This window comes from Microplitis mediator, chromosome 7 (assembly GCF_029852145.1).
Source record: "Microplitis mediator isolate UGA2020A chromosome 7, iyMicMedi2.1, whole genome shotgun sequence".
In the NCBI taxonomy this organism is placed as follows: Eukaryota; Metazoa; Arthropoda; class Insecta; order Hymenoptera; family Braconidae; genus Microplitis; species Microplitis mediator.
Genome location: NC_079975.1, coordinates 16,826,173 through 16,845,418, shown reverse-complemented (window position 1 = coordinate 16,845,418; position 19,246 = coordinate 16,826,173). Strand labels below are relative to the sequence as shown.

Genomic DNA, 19,246 nt, shown 5'->3' with positions numbered 1-19,246 from the left:
TTGAGATCCATAAATAGGCGCGCATTTAAATTTCATTAGAAATTATATATTAACATCTTACAACACTTATTGCGTCTTATCAATATTTAGTCAATAATTTAAATAATAAATCGTCTTGGCACATACTTATTAAATTATATATTTTTATTATAAGAAACTTTAAATAAATAGATAAATAAATCTTTATTTTGTATTCAGAGAAATTTAAATACAGTTTGAGTGGTCTTGGAACGTTTCCTGTCACCCGATACTTGAAACCTAACCAAAACACACGCATAAAAATCATGAATAGGCTCTTGTTCTATAGTTAACTGTAAATATGGTTGTAAACAAATGCATAATCTATAAACAAATAAGAAAAAGATATATTTAATAAATAAATGTTACTTATAAATGAAAACCATATGACAAGAACTCAACTAGTATTGTTAATATATATACATATTAAATAAAGAGTGATTCGTATAATATAGTATATTACACACCTAGGGAAGTAAAGTAAGAAATGTCTCAGATCACATGTAATTGTTGGCCGAGGCGAAGCCGAGGTCAACAAACATGTGATCTGAGGCTTTCTTATTTACTTCCCGAGGAGTGTATACTATTTTTCTCCTCGACGGAGGCGGGAAGCGGCAACTTCGTTTTGCACAGCGGGACGAAAGTTGACGCTTTCCGCCCGGAGGTGAGAAAAATAAATTAATAGAAATATAGCATTAGAATAATTATAATGGTGTTTCATGATAAATGATAATGTCAATCGTACTAAATAATTAAATATAGAATAATTAACTAAAAGATTGTATTCAAGTACAGGAAAGTGGAATATAAATAATATCAATAATGTCATAGAACGGATAAATAAAGAATGTAGACGCGTGTAAGCTCATATCGTGTACTTGTATTAGTAGGAAGTATAAATGTATAAGTATATAATTAGTAAAGAACGTTGATATGTATAAGTACATATATTGCATAAGTATGTGTGAGTATGAGAATGGTGGGAGAAGGCGAAGATTGGAGAGTCAGAGATCTCTCTGCCGTCTGATGTAACTTCACTTCTCTCCGAGAACTATTGACGAGCACAACTGTTATTACTGATCAAATTTTATCTACACCTAATAATAAAACGCAGTCTTCAGATAAAAGTTATTTTATCAATTACATCTATCCTTATCCATAATTTCATTATCTCATTAAATAATAATCATAATCATCATCATCATAGTCAACAATAAATTTATCACTGTTTTCAAATTCAAAATTGGTCCCGCGTGACAACGATCTGCCCACTGTCCAGGAGGTGGCGTCAGCTCCGATCCTAGTAACCTCCCAGGACATAACAGATGCTTGGGAAGGGGAACTTTTCGTCCGCATTCTGGCAGCAGTGTTTCGGCTGTCTCCTTGGTTTCTAGCCGCCATTTTGAATGTATCTAGATATACAAATAAACAATATTCTAAAAGTTGTTTACAAGTGTACCTGTACACCAGTATTTTAATTAAAATAAAAAATTTAATAATTTATAAAGAATATTTATAAAAAATAACTTATACAGAATTACTATTTACTTCTTAGTATTCAAATAAATAATATTTGATATTGTATTTTACTTGATACATAACTTAAAATTATTTAAATATTTTTTAAATTTCGCTCTTGGCGCTTGCGCAATAGGCGTGAAATTTTTTCTCATCACGATGGCAATGACTGGTACGGGAGACGTATGTTCTGAAGGGTTAATACGAGTAAGGTTAATGATGGTAAAAATCATGTACTAATTTGAACTTGTTTTTTTTATTTATAATATAAATTTAAAAATTACAACAACAAAATGGGTGACATTGAATTGCAAGAAGAAGAACGAGAAGTATTGCTATCGATCTATGAAGGCGATGCAGCTTTTAAGCAATTAAACTCTACGACTTATCAATATAAGGTACAATTATTATTTTAATAAGTCCATAATTACTGGCAATACGAATGTTTCACTATTAATTATTCATATTTTATAGTATGGAGAGGATAATGATCCGCGTTCATTTTTATTAGAGATAATTTGGCATGAAACTTACCCTACCAACAAACCGACAATTAGCATGGAAACATTCTATAACAAACACATGTATGTTTTATAGCTATTTTTTATTGTAATTGTTAGTTATTTATAATTGTGGGGTGTTTTTAAATTTCAGTCTCCCTAAAGTAAAAGAAAAAATTATAGCCCACGTCGAAGCTGAAGCAGAGCAATGGCTTGGGTGTGCTATGACTTACACTTTGTTTCAATCAGTTCAAGAACGTTTAACTGAATTAATAGAAGAACAGCAAGCTTCGATTGCTGATGTAAGCATTCAAACAGCTAAATTGAATCTTGATGATAATAATCAAAAAGTAAGTATACTTTATTTTGATACCATTCCATATAAAAATCTTGTTCAAGGTTTGAGCAAGCCTGATCTCAAGTTCAATAGACGTTAGTGTCTTTTCCTACCTATGTGTCTTGCTGCAGATACTTGTGGCTAGATTTCAATAGCAAGTCTAGTGCAAGCCTTACACAATAAATTCGTGAGAAAGATTATAACTTAATTCTGAAGAAAGACTATAGTTGAAAAAATTGTCAACGAGGAAGAACCGTCAGTAAAGCACCCCTAGCGCTTTCGCGCTTGAGGTGTGCAATAGTTGCTCAAGATCTGCTTTAGGCTTAAAATTGATCTGGAGCCTTGAGCAAATCTTGAGCCAGCCATGCGTAAGTGCCTGCCGTGAGTTACGGGTGCAAGAAATGCGTCAGAAACTTTTCAACTGCACCATATCGAAGATACCTTAAATATTCTTGTATGGAATGTCTTGAGCAAGTCATGCACAAGTCGTGATGACGATTTCTTGCTACATGATCGTGCGCAAGTACCATACGTAGAAAAAGACACTGGTGACTAGGGGTTTTTCTGAAGGTACTGGCACCAGAATCTTGCTCAAGCATGTATTACTTGAGATATAATATAATTAATCACCTGTATATCAATAATATCTAAACAGGAAGAATCAGCTAAAAAACAAAAAAAAGAACAACTCACAAAATCACAAAAAAGGCGTCGTTGGAATAAGGTTGATAGCAAAGGCGAAAAACCTCGTGGATGGGATTGGGTTGATATTGTTAAACATTTATCTCAGACAGGCTCAAAAGCTGAGCAAGAAACGTAAACTTCTATGTCAAAACAAATTTTTTATGAAAAAATACGAATTGTTTATATTTTTATAAAAATTTCATTAATACAGTGTAGAAACGATGACTATAAACAAAAACAAACCGATTAGTCGTATAGTAACTATACATTAGTTGAGGAATTAATAAAAGACTTAATCGTGATACGAAAATAAAATATTTATTAAATAATTTATTGTATGATTTTTCATTGTAGATTTTTGAAATATATTTATAAAATTTAGAAAATAAAAAATCGAATCATTGTTGGTATAGAAATAATAGAGATAGACACTTGAATCGAAAGAGATACTTGTCACTAAATATTACCGTCTTGAAAAATTCGGATAGGGTAGAGGTACCGTTTTTGGCCACTTTAAGGCCAGTTTTGGCCACTTGAAAAATTTTAACGGTTAGTAAAATAATTTCAATGTACGCAATAACAATTAATTTTTTTAATTCGTTCAAAGATATTTTAATTACTGTATTAGAATGGAAATTTTTTTTTCATTTCTTATTAACTACAATGAATTATTAAATGTTCAAAAATGGAGCAGTGGCCACAAATAGTACTTCAACCTTATAAGGTAAAAGACCCAGTTATTGACCCTGGCCCAGTTTCTGACCTTTTCAACTTTTTTCTTAATTTATTGTAATTTATTCTGAGCCTAATTAATGGCAATTTAAAAAACATAGAAAATCTTAACTGAATAAAAACAAATATTTTAGCCATAAGTGGCTGAGGAAGCCATTTTTTAAGTGAAGTCTAAACAGTTTACGTTAGGAGGTACGACGATTGAATCTGTGCATTAATTATCATGTAAGTAAAAAAATTTAACTAAAAATAGATAGATAGATCAATATTTAATTAAAATTTATTTTAATACATTTATAAAACATATTAAAATGAGTTTTGTTGTTGAAATTTAAGGGTCAATAACTAGGCTCTATTTTAAAGGTATGGTAAAGTTGTTGGCCCTAAAATTATAACTTACTGCGAGCCAGATTATCTGTTTAATTACATGGCTATAAAATGTAAAAATAGCAATATTTACAATTTTCTTAAATTATTTTCTACTGTTATTCATAACGAAAGGTCATAATTAGATTTTGAAAGTACACATTCTTGGAGTGATAAAATTATTGTAAAAATAATGTCAACTTCGATAGTATCTAAATTGCTTTGACTCTTTTAGTTGAATAATATTTTTATTATGACAAAATTAATTTCTTTATTGTTTTTTTATTCAAGAGTTAAAAAAAAAAAGACAACGAGCTACGATGAAAAATAATGAGAACAGGCGCTAGCCAAAGTGACTTTAATTATTTACATTTTAAATATTGAAAAATTATGTTTTTGTTAAAAAAAATATTTAAATAATTTATCTAAATAATAGTTTTAGTTTATTGAAACTTGATAAGTTCTTCATAACCCAATCATGGTTTGTGTAATTTGAAGGTCAGAAACTAGGCCACTGTGAGGGTCAGAAACTGTGACCTGAAAAATTCAGAGGGTCAGAAACTAAGTCTCTGAATGTCAATTTTAAAACGTCAATTTAAATTATTAATTAAATTCAAATAATTATTTTACGCGCATGAATTTATTTGACGAATCATAAACTAGTCGATAGAATTATTATTTTTCTCAGTAAATTAAATCTTACATTAATTGTTATAGTATAACTCCAACCGGCACTCTAAAAAGATCAGAAACTGGGCCCCTTACCTTATAGAAATTTTTTTATTGTATTTTCATTTCAGCTTTATCAAAAACTATTCATGTAATTGCTTAAATATCCCATTTTCCTCGCCAATTGTTTATGGGCAAAAGATTTGTATCATTTTTCCATTCTAAGCATAAGTATAAATTATCATCATATGTAAAAAGCACAATAGTAATAATAACAGTAACAGTAAAAAATAAACTTACCACTTTTTTTGAGTGATCCATACCAGTGTTCAAATTCCTCATTGATTAAAGTATCTATTGAAAGTATTGTTTTCCAAGCTAATTGACTTTTGTCATCATTAAATACATCGCTTTTGGAAAGAGTATATAGTTTATTCAAAAAACCCGTGTTGGGCGATTTCATCATATCAATTTTACGTGTCTGTCTCTCTAACTTCAAACTCATAAATTTCCCATAAATATACGCATTAAAGTACGCTTGAAAAATATCAACTGACTGAACATTTTTCTTTAAAATAACATAAATAACTTTTTTTTTTGCGTCCGGTATAATTAAAAATGTCTTTTTGCAAAAGTGATTCAATAGTTGTGTCACATATTCAACAAAATTCATCGAATTACTTTGTAAAATAGTAGAAAGTGAAACTCCTAACTTAATATCGAAACCACAATATTTTTTATCTAAAAATAATGGTATATAATTATTAAGATATTTTTTGTAAACTTTCAAACATGGTGGCCACATTTCTGGAAAACCTGGAAATGTTAAGGAATCATAAATATTAGACTGGGCCAAAAAAATCGACTATTTTTTTTTTTAACGAGACTGTGAAAATATTGTTTGGGATGACAAAAAAAAAAATAATTGTGAAAATTTGAGCCCTTAATATTGATATTAAGAGGTGTATCATCGCAATTTTTGATTTTTTTTTTAATGAGCGGGTTTTTGTCTCAGAACTCTCAAACAATCGAGATAAACAAAATAGACTCTAACACATTTCTAGTAGGAAATTGAATGCTCTACAAAAAAAGTCTCTTAACAATTTTTTGCTAAATTCACTCCTTCGAAAGTTACCCAAGGTTGAAGTTGAGTCAAAACGACTTGAATAACCTTGAATAACTTTTAAAGGAGTGAATTTACCAAAAATTGTTAAGAGACTTTTTTTGTACAGCATTCAATTTCCTTTGAGAATAATTATTGGCTTTTTTTCGGAAACTGATTTTTACATTAATTACAAAATTTCAGTTGAACAATCAAATTGTAAAATCATACCAATGTTCAAGGCATCATTATAAGCCAACGGATCATCTGATGAAAAATTTTAATCAGACCTTTTTTGTAGAGCATTTAATTTCCTACAAGAAATGGGTTTAAGTCTATTTCGTTTATCTCGATTGTTTGAGAGTTATGAGACAAAAACCCACTCATTAAAAAAAAATCAAAAATTGCGATGATACACCTCTTAATTTCAATATTAAGGGCTCAAATTTTCACAATCATTTTTTTTTAATCATCCCAAATAATATTTTCACAGTATCATTAAAAAAAAGAACTGTCGATTTTTTTGGCCAATTCTAATAGATATAATATTTCGCTCTGTTCTCCTTGACTCGCTCAAGATTTGCTGTAGAATTGATCAATATTGCCACTAGGGTGATTGATTATTTATCAAACTGACTTACACCATTTTATTTTGAACTAAATATTTCAAATGATTTAATATAACGACATTTGGTCAGGGAATTTTTTAATTATTTGACTGGAATACTTGGAAAAGTCAGGGAATTTCAGTTACGAAAATTCGGGGTCACCATGTTCAAAAATATTAAGATAATAATGTTAATTTTTTTTACTTATGTTGTTGAAGAATAATATCGGTTCTTGATGATTGATTGTTTTTGTATTATGAATAGTACCGTCAACAATGTAATTATCAAGCAGCAAAATCAATCTGTTTTCATTTAACGAATCAAGCGTCAATGCTTTAACAGCAGAATAATTGGCATAAATATGAATAGTTACCAGCAATATATACATTTCAATTAAATATCTGTGATGGAGTTTAATATGTTTATTGTAAATATTTTTCATAAAATATGAATTGTAATTTATAATAAGAACTTACGCGTTTGGAATATATGTAAGAATAAAAATACCAACAAAAGATCCAATAAGATTAATGAAAGTTTCTTGACTACCATCTTTGGCTGATACATCAGCTAAATTACCCACTAATGCTTGATGTTGCGTTAAAGCAGCTCTTGTTGCTCCACCAGCAACTCCAACGATTGACTTCATTGCAGTAGAGAGACAAAGTAATATCGTCACTACAGATGAAGGCGTGTAAGGCAAAATAAGTTCAATTCCCATCGCTAAATCATTCAATATATCTGCTGTAAGTCTCCATTTTTTACATTGAGCGTCCAATTCTGTACTACCAAAATTACGTAAAATCTTATCAACTTTAGAAATAAATATGCCAGATAAATCTTATAAGGCATAATAAATGATATTTCAAGGTGTCGAGCAATTACCTTTTCCACCAAGTAAATAAAATTCGACCAATCATCCCGGTTCCATCTTTTAGAATCCAAGAAATCGCAGCGGCAGAAGCAGTAGCTGTTGATTCTCCCACTCCTACGCTTTGAAGAATCGAATGAGTAGTTAAAGTACCCAGAATAGTACTCGCGAATGCCTTGAATAAATAAAATGGACTATGTTACAAATATACATTAGGGTGGTCCGTTTAGAAGGACTATTTTTTTCGTCGCCGTTTGCAGCATTTTGCAGGTAATATCATACTCTTAAACAATCTCCTTAGTAATTTTACTCAGACTCCGATTGTTTCTCTGTATTGATTCTGAAAACCATTTTTTAAATAAAAATTTTGGTTTTTAGTTGATAATATTAATAATGATTGACTAATTAACGAGATTTACAGTAAAAATGCAGGTAACAATTTTTTAGAGAATTTGATTCTTCACAAAAAAGGTCCTCTTAGTTAACTGGCTCAAGTTCTTCGTTCACGTGATATAGGGATTTTATTAATTTTGTCAAAGATTAATCCGAAACTCATCAAATTGCTCGTCAAATTTTGAAAAAAATATTTTATTTACAAAATTAATAAAATCCTCATACCACGTGAAAGAAGAACTTGAGCCACTTAACTAAAAGAACCTTTTTTGTAGAGAATCAAATTTTTACTTTAAATTTCGTCATTCAGTCAATATTAACTAAAAACCCAAATTATTATTAAAAAAATCTGGGCGTCGGTTGGCCCTGCAGGCCAGCCCCAAAACTTCCCGCTGTTTTCGAGCTCAAGGAGCTTGAAAACATTACTGTGAATATATTTTCGAGCTCAAAAATGCTATTGCATGCAGTCGTTTTTTTATGAGCTTTTCAAGCTCTAACAAGTTACGTTTTATTCTAGAGTTTGAAAAGTAAAGAAACAAAAATCATTAATGAAGAACGGTTTTTAAATTGTAATTCCCGATTATGTTCAGTAAAATAAATTGACTGAGGAAGAAATCACTGTCAGTGATCAAAATCAAAATTTGAATGAGTTTTGACTCGTGTCAGAGCAACGATATATAAAATATCCAAGAAAAATATGATTAAATATAATTAATAAATGAAATTTTTTTATTGATTATGAGTCAAAAATTCCGTAGATCACGAAAATAATAACAAAAAAGCTCAATTCGGCCGGATGTTTTAAATAAATAATAAAATAACAATAGGGATGCCGAGACACCGTGTATTTTCATTAAAAAACTTTTATCTATTAATGTAAAGCTCTATGATGACTGGTATTAAATTAAAGGGCGATAAATTCTGAATAAGAAAAGTCAAAAACCAGTCTCGGAAAATTTTTTTAGCTCGATAAATTTATTTGCTCAATTAAAGAAATTAATTTCTTGGCTGAAAAATTTTTTTTGTTTGACTAAAAAAAAGTTTCTTGGCCCAAGAAAGTTTGTTCTTGGTTAAAAAAATTATTTTTTTCTAGTACAAAAACTTTCTTGTTTTAGCTCAAGACATTGTTTCTTGACTCGATAAGGTAACAGTCTTCAGACAAGAAAAAAAATTTCTCGAGTTAAGAACAAGCTTTCTTGGCCCAAGAAAGTTTGTTCTTGGTTTAAAGAATTTATGTTTCAGACTAATAAAATTATGTCTTCCGCAAAGAAAATAATTTTTTGATCCAAATAATTTTTTACTTCAATAAAGTAAAAAATTTCGCTTGGTTCAAGAAAAAAATTTCAAAATCATTTTATTTTTTGGTTCAAGATTTTCTTTTTTTCTGTGTACATACACACAGACACTCGGACATCATTCTGAAAATAGTCAGAATAGCTTCCTAAGACCTCAAAACGTCGACATCTTATAAAAACTCGACTTTTGAAAATCATCGATTTTCTTAGCGGGAAGTTGAAAATGATTTTCAGAAACAATACAGAAGAAACAATTAAAGCCTCAGTAAAATTGCCCTGAAAATTTGACAGAATATTAAATTACCTACAAAATATCGCAAACGGCGACCCGATAACTTAAAATGCGGCTAAGCTATACAAAATTTTTAAAAAATCCTAACTTTCCTATGTGTTTTAAACAAGAAAACTTCAAAATCAAATGTCCAGTACTTATATTAATATTGAGTGCTGAATAAACTCTGGGAATGTTTTTTCCAATGACTACAACAATATTTTGAAGTAAGAGTGAAAAAAAAGTCGTCCTACGCGGACCACTTTAAGGCTGGGCCGTACTAAACAAATTTTTGAATTTTACTTTTCTTTTAATTTATTAATCAATTGTTATTATAGAAATTTTTATAGCTTCTGAAAAAATGCGTAAGACAAACTTTTTCGGAAGGTTTTCATCATTCGAGTGACGTAATTATTAAAAACGTAATTATAAAAAAAAAAAAATCGAAAATTCGGTTAGAACTGCCCACCCTTAATACACATTCTAAGTTAAGAATAAGATAAGATTTTCATACCTGTATGGTATCTGATATTTGATAAGGTATGTAATCAGGATGTACACTGTGAGGAAATCCTTGCGGTAAAAAAATTTCTTTTAAAAATGACTTGAAATCGAACAGATTGGTCCCATATTTCATAATCGAATTACTTCGTTTTGGTACTTGGTGATGATCTAAAAATTGTCATCAATTAGCGTTTAGGTATTTAATTAATATCGCAACTTCACATATTCGGTTCTATAAAAGATTTTCGTCGCTCCCCACACGGAAACAGTATATATCCGTATCTATTCAGGCAAATCTGAATATATATTCAGATTTGCCCGAATATATACGGATACATACTTTTTCCGTGCGGGTCGAAACTTGATATTTTTAAAAGCTATTTCGTCTATGCGAGTGAGGAAAAAAAAGGAAGAAAATATTGAAAAAATCATAATTTTTAGTCATGCTATTAAGATTTGAAATCTGCTGACCGGTCACCGGTCAAGCTCTAAAATATGGTCATCCGCGGTTCTAAATAATTGCAATATTTCAAGTGTGCATTCATAGATTATTTAAAATGCGTACCTAATTTGATAAAACGTTTGGTTTTTTCATCATCGCCATAAATTTCTTGATATAAGAATTCATGAGACATCTTGCCAAGAGGTTGATTGAAAACCTTCTACAATTTGAAATTTTTGTTTAGATGAAAGATAAACAATCACACATAAAAACATATATATATATATATATATATATATATATTGAAGATAGAAAAATGATAAGTGGCGATATGACAGCTGCTAATTTACTCTAATTGCACAGTATAGTGTGTTGTAACATCGAATCCATTAATGGAATAATCGATGTTTTTGATTCGATTATCGTTATTTTATGACCCTGAAGTTAGCCGACATCCGACATTTTTGAAATTAAAAATTCCCTAACTTTATAAAAAAAAAATCTGGGCGTCGGTTGGCCCTGCGGGCCAGCCCCACAACTTTCCGCTGTTTTCGAGCTCAAGGAGCTTGAAAACATCACTGTGAATATATTTTCGAGCTCGAAAATGCTATTACATGGAATCATTTTGTTATGAGCTTTTCAAGATCTAACAAGTAACGTTTTATGCTAGAGTTTAAAAGTTAAGAATCAAAAATCATTGATGAAGAAGCGGCTTTTAATCTTTTATTTTCGATTATGTTCTCTGAAGTACATGTATTGAGGCAGAAATCAATGTCAGTGATCAAAATCAAGATTTGAATAAGTTTTGGCTTAGCTCAGAGCAATAATATATGGAATATCCGAGAAAAACATTAAAGACTGGGTTTTTTCAATTATTTGCTGACAATATCTTTAAAACTAAGGAACAAGTTACATGACATTATCTGATTGTTATGTCCTGGGAGGTTACTAGGATCGGAGCTGACGCCACCTCCTGGACAGTGGGCAGTTCGTTGTCACGCGGGACCAATTTTGAATTTGAAAACAGTGATAAATTTATTGTTGACTATGATGATGATGATAATTATGATTATTATTTAATATGAAATAATGAAATTATGGATAAGGATAGATGTAATTGATAAAATAACTTTTATCTGAAGACTGAGTTTTATTATAAAGTGTAGATTAGATTTGATCAGTAATAACAGTTGTGCTCGTCAATAGTTCTCGGAGAGAAGTGAAGTTACATCAGACGGCAGAGAGATCTCTGATCTCTACTCTCCAACTTCTCCCCACTACTCTTATGTTCACACTCAGGCTCATACAATATACATATATATATATATATCCATGTTCTTTACCAAATATACTTATACTTTTTACTAATACTAATTCGAGACATAAACTTACATATTTACGTTCTTTACTTTACCCATTCTATGACTTTACTTATTACTTAAATTATTTATATTCTATTTTTCTGTATTTGGATACAATCTTTCAGTTAAATATTCTAGACTATCAGAGGTGTATTCTTTTATAATTATTCTATATTTAATTAATTGATACGATTGACATTATCATTTATCGTGAAACATCATTATAGTTATTCTAATGTTATATTTCTATATTTCTATTAATTTATTTATTATACGAGTCACTCTTTATTTAATACGTATATATATTAACAATAATAATTGAGTTCTTGTGATATGGTTTTCATTTATAAGTAACATTTATTTATCAAATATATCTTTTTCTTATTTGTTTATAGAGTATGCATTTGTTTATAACCATATTTACTGTTAACTATAGAACAAGGGCCTATTCATGATTTTTATGCGTGTGTTTTGTTTAGGTTTTAAGTATCGGGTGACAGGAAACGTTCCAAGACCACTCAAACGGTATTTATATTTCTCTGAATACAAAATAAAGATTTATTTATCTATTTATTTAAAGTTTCTTGTAATAAAAATATATAATTTACTAAGTATGTGCCACGACGATTTATTATTTAAATTATTGACTAAATATTGATAAGACGCAATAAGTGTTGTAAGATGTTAATATATAATTTCAAATGAAATTTAAATGCGCGCCTATTTATGGATCTCAAGTTCACTAATTAATTAATAGGTGGAGGCACCTGAGGCCACTGAGGACATAACATGATGATCAAAAGAGACTATATTGAGAAAGAGTTGGTATGATTTCAGACACATTTTAGCACATTATATTTTGATATAGGGGAGACCGGGGCAAGACGGCCCACCTAAGCCGGTTATTATTATTTGTGGCTTTTAACCATCAAGTCGATTCACTCTTCTCCAACTTGAATTCAATTCACCAAAATTTTAGTGAAGCTCCTGAAAAAAAATTTTTTTTTTTGGGGCAAGACGGCCCCCTCCGAAAAAAAAATGGAAAAAAAAATTTTTTTTTTAATTGTAAAAAAATTTCCCGCGTAACAAATGTTTATATTTTTCCCTTTAACAACTGTATTTACTTTAATATTACTCGAAATAACCTTTTTTGATATAATACGAGTCATTTTTTCACTTCTGTAAAAAATTGATTATTGGTTTTTTTAACTTTTTCAAATGCTCTATTTTAATCCAAATCCATATAATTAACCAAAAAATGATATTTCTATTAAATTAATCATGACTAGGTTATAATACTATGAAATACATTTTCTTTCAGAATTTTTGAGTGGTTCATTTTGCCCCAAGTTTCACGTATCGGGCTAAAAATGAGTAAATTATCTAAATTTGTGATAATCAAAAGAAAACAAGAAAAAAAAAATTTTGGTTAATTTTTGAGGTGGGCCTTCTTGCCCCAGGTGGGCCGTCTTGCCCCGGTTCCCCTATCCGGAAAAAATAACATAAAATGTTATTTTTTTAACTTTTCAGCGCCGATATCTTTTGAACTAATCAACCGATTTTGACGTTTGAGGTGGCAATCGGCGCATTTTATTGAGTTCTAGAGCTGATTAGATTTTGAAATTGATCGGACGAGTCACTTCAAGGATAATCGAAAAAAACCGTTTTTTATTATTTCTTTCGCCAACGATATCTCTCGAACAAATTAACCGATTGAGGTGGTTGAGGTGGCATTCGACGCGGCTTATAAAGTTTTAGAGCTGATTAGATTTTGAAGTCGATCGTTCAAGTCGTTACTGAGAAATCACTAAAAAACTAAAAAAAAAAATTTTTTTTTTTCGTAATTTGCCAATATATTTGAGTCTACTTGATCAAATGATCTGAAATTTTCAGGAAAGTTGAGGGCCAACAAGCTCTTTCGATTGCTACCTCAACCATCGAAATCGATTCATTAGTTAAAAAGTTACAACGAGTTTACACACACACACACACACCCATACATACATACATACACTCGGACATCATTCTGAAAATAGTCAGAATAGCTTTCTAGGACCTCAAAACGTCGACATCTAATGAAAACTCGACTTTCGAAAATCGGGGTGAAAACAATAACTTCCCAATTTTTCGAAAATCGTCGATTTTCTTAGCGGGAAGTTAAAAAATTTTTTTCGAATTGAAAAAAATACGCGTGATCATTTTTCTGTAATTTAAACGAGTAATTTTTCAGTTATAAAAAAATATATATTTTTAAGTTATAATTTGAAAATTATCAATTCAATCATTTATTTCTTGGTTATAGATTAATATATTAATTTATTAATTAAAATTTGTTTGTTTAAAGTAAGGGAATTTTTAATTTAAAAAATGTCGGATGTCGGCTAACTTCAGGGTCATGTAATTTTACATTGAAATTACCTGAAATTGGCTGCCCCAATTTGCAGACAACTTAACAGCAAAAATTGTGAAAAAAAATTTGCGGTTAATTTTTGCTCAATTTAGAGGTATTTTTTTACTAGAAAAAAAAAAGTCGGTAATGTTCATTCTTACCATTTCAAAAGGTAAGCAAATTTATACATGAACCCTGATAGCCAAGTTGGCGAGAAACTGGCGTCAAACTAACAGCCGCAACTAGACGCTAAGTTGGCCGCAAAAAGTTGGTACTTCCAAAGTTGATAAACACCGCTTTCTGAGAAAGTTAGTGGCAAAAGTTGGAAATCCAATGAGTTGACGGAAAGTTGCCTTCAATTTTCTCAGACATCTTAGTCCAGTCGAGTTAGGCCTGAAAAGTAACTCTTGTTCGCAAAAATTCCTGGCAGGCTAATTTTTTCACAGAATGATTCAGAATATGCTAAAACTACGACAACCGAAAAAATCCAACAAAAAAGTGCTTAGCAAATATGTTCTTTTATAAAAAAAATGGTCAAAATTCCAGTTTTACGCAAATATTTAACAAACTATAGCATATGGACAAAAAAAACCCTTATAAAATTGAAAGAAAAAAAAAATGAATAAAATGAGCCCTTATTTAAGTTCCTACGAGCTGTAGTATGTAAATTATTTAAATGTTAATTAATTTTCTCGTCAACTTGATGTTATTTTTAATACATCAGCTGTTCCGACGCCGAAACTTGCCGAAGCGTGACGATGCATGACGAAGCTGCGCGCGCGCTCGTTCGGGAATTTGAAATTTGAAAAATTACTTTTAATTTTTTAGCTAAAAGACATTTATATTTTGTTTAACGAAAAAATTAAATAGTATTTAAATTTTCACTCCTATAAAAAATAAGAAAATGGATTAATTCATAGCTTAAATTTTTTCTAAGAATATTAAAAACTGAAAATATTTATTTTTTTCGTAATTTATTTTATTTTTTATTACACTGAGAAAAAAAATACTTATATTAAGAATATTTACTTGACACAAGAACATATATACTTGATCATTTTCGAGAATATATAACTTTGTCTTAAGAATTTGTAGAATTGATGGAAATAATTTTTTTTTTAATTTAAGCACAGCTATTCTTTTGTTTACCCACAATATCATATCAGATTCATAAAATAAATAAATAAATTTTATGCTCTTTTCTGAAGAAATTGATAATTGATAATAATAAAATAAACATTGAAACCGATTTTTCGAACCACGAAATTCTTGTTTGGACAATATTATTTCATTTTCTCAGTGTTAAATCGATTGTTTTATTATTATAACATCCTAAAATTATGAATAAAAGTAAGCTTATAATTAAATATATACATATCATGCTTTACTGCAAAATTTTAAATATTTCCATAAAATTAGTTATTCCAACAAAAGTATTAATTTAATACAATTTGGCATGAAAGGACATTTGTGCGTAAGCTGAAAATACTTTGTTTTAAATGACTCAAATTTAAATTACTCAAATTTCGATTGTTAGAGCATAGACAAATTAAAAAGATATTACAATTAGTAATGACAGAAGTATCGAAAATTCTGAGAAGCCGATTTTAATAAGAAACAAAATAAATTACGAAAAAAAAAATATTTTTAATTTTTAATATTCTTAGAAAACATTTAAGCTATGAATTGATCCATTTTATTATTTTTTATAGGAGTGAAAATTTAATTACTATTTAATTTTTTCGTTTAACAAAATATAAATATCTTTTAGCTAGTAAATTATAAGTAATTTTTCAAATTTCCCGAACGAGCGCGCGCGCAGCTTCGTCATGCATCGTCACGCTTCGGCAAGTTTCGGCGTCGGAACAGCTGATGTATTAAAAATAACATCAAGTTGACGAGAAAATTAATTAACATTTAAATAATTTACATACTACAGCTCGTAGGAACTTAAATAAGGGCTCATTTTATTCATTTTTTTTTTTTCTTTCAATTTTATAAGGGTTTTTTTTTTGTCCATATGCTATAGTTTGTTAAATATTTGCGTAAAACTGGAATTTTGACCATTTTTTTATAAAAGAACATATTTGCTAAGCACTTTTTTGTTGGATTTTTTCGGTTGTCGTAGTTTTAGCATATTCTGAATCATTCTGTGAAAAAATTAGCCTGCCAGATATTTTCGCGAGCAAGAGTTACTTTTTAGGCCTGACTCGACTGGACTATCTGCTTTCGAATTGCGGCTCTTCACTGGTGCCAACTCTCTCAAAAAGCAACCTGTAGCCAAAAGTTGCGAAAGCTCGAGCTGTCGAAAACTTCTCGGCAAGTTGGTCGCAAACTAATCAATGCCCTGATAGCCACACTTTAAACATAATTGCTCAGCAAGTTCTACAGTAAAACATTTTCGGCTAACTTAACGACAAATTTCTGGCAAGCCTCGGCTGGATAATACTTGCGTTCAAGTTGATTCAAATCAACTGCCGTCATCTGAATATAATTTGACAGAAAAACTAGCCGTCAATTTGAAGTGAAACTTTCAATCGACTTAACGTCATTGTCTGACAACAACACTTGTAGTCAAATTAAATTCAAGTTTACAGACAATTTACTGTCAACTTAAAAGTAACTGCATACTCTCCAACACTTTCCTTTTAAGTTGACTTTAGAATACGGCAGTACTTGAAGTTAATTTGTGGTTAAGGTGGCTATCAGGGTACCAACTTTTTGACGAGCAATTCGTGCTATCAGGGTTATTATGTCCTGGGAGGTTACTAGGATCGGAGCTGACGCCACCTCCTGGACAGTGGGCAGTTCGTTGTCACGCGGGACCAATTTTGAATTTGAAATCAGTGATAAATTTATTGTTGACTATGATGATGATGATTATGATTTATCTGAAGACTGAGTTTTATTATAAAGTGCAGATAAGATTTGATCAGTAATAACAGTTGTGCTCGTCAATAGTTCTCGGAGAGAAGTGAAGTTACATCAGATGGCAGAAAGATCTCTGACTCTCCACTCTTCGAATTTTCCCACCATTCTCATACTCATACACATACTTATGCAATATATGTACTTATACATATCAACGTTCTTTACTAATTATATACTTATACTAGGGTGTTTCAGAAAAAACAAATTTTTTTTTGGTATTCAAAAATTGGAAGTATACCTGAAAATAAAAATTTTGGTGCCAATCCGAGCTCTTAATAATAATATTAAGGTTTGCCTCAATCCATTTTTCTATTTTCCATTCAAATACCATAGGAAAAATTTTTTTTTTTTTTTAGAATTTTCTAGCTTACAGACCACTCAACGGATTTTTATGCGCAATGAAACTTTGTGTAGGTAATTGAACGCTCTACAAAAAAATTTTTCAAAATTCCGCATTGTTTTCAATTTATTTTCATTTCAATGTCAAGCTCTTAAAATTAATCAGAAATCTATTTTTTTAAGAGCTTGACATTGAAATGGAAATAAGTTGAAAACAACGCAGAATTTCGAAAAACTTTATTTGTAATAATTTGTAAGGAATAAAATTATCTACAAAAAAGTTTCTGTGATATTTTTTCAAAAGACTGATAGTTTCGCCAGGAAAGTAAAAAAATCTCAAAATTTACTATAAATTTGACGAAGCTTCAATAACTTTAGAACCGTGGGATTTATCGAAAAATGATAAGAGACTTTTTTTGTAGAGCGTTCAATTTCCTACAAAAAAATTTGTTGTGCAGAAAAATCCGTTGATTGGCTTATGAGCTTGGAAATTCTGAAAATAAAAAATTTTTTTTCCCGTGTTTTTTAAATGGAAAATAGAAAAATGGATTGAGGCAAACCTTAATATCATTATTAAAAGCTCGGGATGGTACCAAAATTTTTATTTTTAGTTGTACTTTCAATTTTTGGATACCATTAAAAAAAAAAAAAATTGTTTTTTTTTTTAAACACCCTAAATTATACATTTATACTTCCCGGTGAAAAAAGATTTTGTCTAATCATATATGATTATATATGTTCATATGTATGATCATATATGATTATATATAATTATATATGAAGTTATATATAATCATGCATGATTATATATGGGGTCATATATAATTATTTATGACCCCATACATAATTAGATCTGATCATACCTGGCTGTTATAACCCCATATATAATCATACATAAGTATATATGATCAGATCTAATTATATATAAGTCTGTATATAATTAGATATGATCATACTTGGCTGTTATAACTCCATTTATAACCATATATAAGTCTATACATGATTAGATCTGATCAGACATGCCCGAGGAAAAAAGATTTTATACAATTATATATAGACTAGGGTGATCCAAAAAATAAAAAAAATTTTTTTTTTCTCGGAAACAGGTTCAAAAGTTTCATTTAGGTAAAAAAAGACGCTTTCGAAAGTTAGAGCTCTTAATATTAACATTAAGAGGTTCCTCATCGCACTTTTCTATTTTCCATAAGAATAACATGGAAAAAATTTTTTTTACGTCTTCTGATTGTTATAAGTAGCTAACGATGCGTCATAGGAATAATTGGCAGGCGTTTTTTTTAAGGTAATTGAATGCTCTACAAAAAAAGATTCTTATCATTTTTTGAGGAATCTATTTGTTCAAAATTTACTTGAGGTTGAAGTGGAATTCATATTAAATTTTGAGATTTTCTTACTTTTCCGGTGGAATTATCAGACCTATTACAAAATATCATTCGACCTTTTTTTTTAGACAATTTCATTCCCTAGAAGTTATTTCTTATAAAGTTTTTTCGAATTCCGCATTGTTTTCTAGTTATTTTATTTTAATGTCAAGCTCTTAAAATCGATCAGAAGACTATTTTTTTTATGAGCATGACATTAAAATAAAAATAACTAGAAAACAATGCGGAATTCGAAAAAACTTTATTACAAATAACTGGGATTGTATAAAATCTATTTTCATCGGGTGGCTAACATAAATTCATGTATAGTCGTGCATAAGTTTATATATGATTGGATCTGATCAGACATGACTGATATAACCTTATATGTAGTTATATATGTCTATTTATGATTAAATCTGATCAGACTTTATTGATATGAAACCTATAAATATTTAATTATGTATATACCCAGTGAACACACCAACGTAACAGTGATATCACATCTAGAGAACATGTAACGTAACAAATACAACG

The 19,246-nt window shown here is 29.7% G+C and overlaps 2 protein-coding genes across 9 annotated transcripts; one reads left to right on the top strand and one right to left on the bottom strand.

The window, feature by feature from the left end:
* Positions 1-791: 791 nt before the first annotated feature.
* Positions 792-10,688, bottom strand: LOC130671365 (RUS family member 1). Of its 8 annotated transcripts, none has more exons than XR_008990513.1 (8): positions 10,434-10,686; positions 9,879-10,036; positions 7,420-7,580; positions 7,011-7,319; positions 6,739-6,935; positions 5,125-5,565; positions 4,921-5,045; positions 1,295-1,430 (listed from the first exon to the last, which is right to left on the bottom strand). XR_008990513.1 is itself a non-coding variant. In XM_057475211.1 (7 exons), exons 1-7 carry the CDS (start codon positions 10,501-10,503, stop codon positions 1,186-1,188), a joined length of 1,581 nt encoding a protein of 526 aa, XP_057331194.1. In that variant the 5' UTR covers positions 10,504-10,688; the 3' UTR covers positions 798-1,185. The 8 variants fall into 8 exon arrangements, 6 of the variants coding, with proteins under 6 accessions (XP_057331199.1, XP_057331198.1, XP_057331196.1 ...); XR_008990512.1 differs by lacking the exon at positions 1,295-1,430 and adding an exon at positions 3,354-4,692; XM_057475211.1 differs by lacking the exon at positions 4,921-5,045 and having other exon boundaries at positions 798-1,430; positions 10,434-10,688.
* LOC130671366 (RWD domain-containing protein 4) lies at positions 1,560-3,285 on the top strand. The gene is made up of 4 exons (XM_057475217.1): positions 1,560-1,934; positions 2,011-2,120; positions 2,191-2,386; positions 3,029-3,285. Exons 1-4 carry the CDS (start codon positions 1,830-1,832, stop codon positions 3,191-3,193), a joined length of 576 nt encoding a protein of 191 aa, XP_057331200.1. The 5' UTR covers positions 1,560-1,829; the 3' UTR covers positions 3,194-3,285.
* Positions 10,689-19,246: the final 8,558 nt, after the last annotated feature.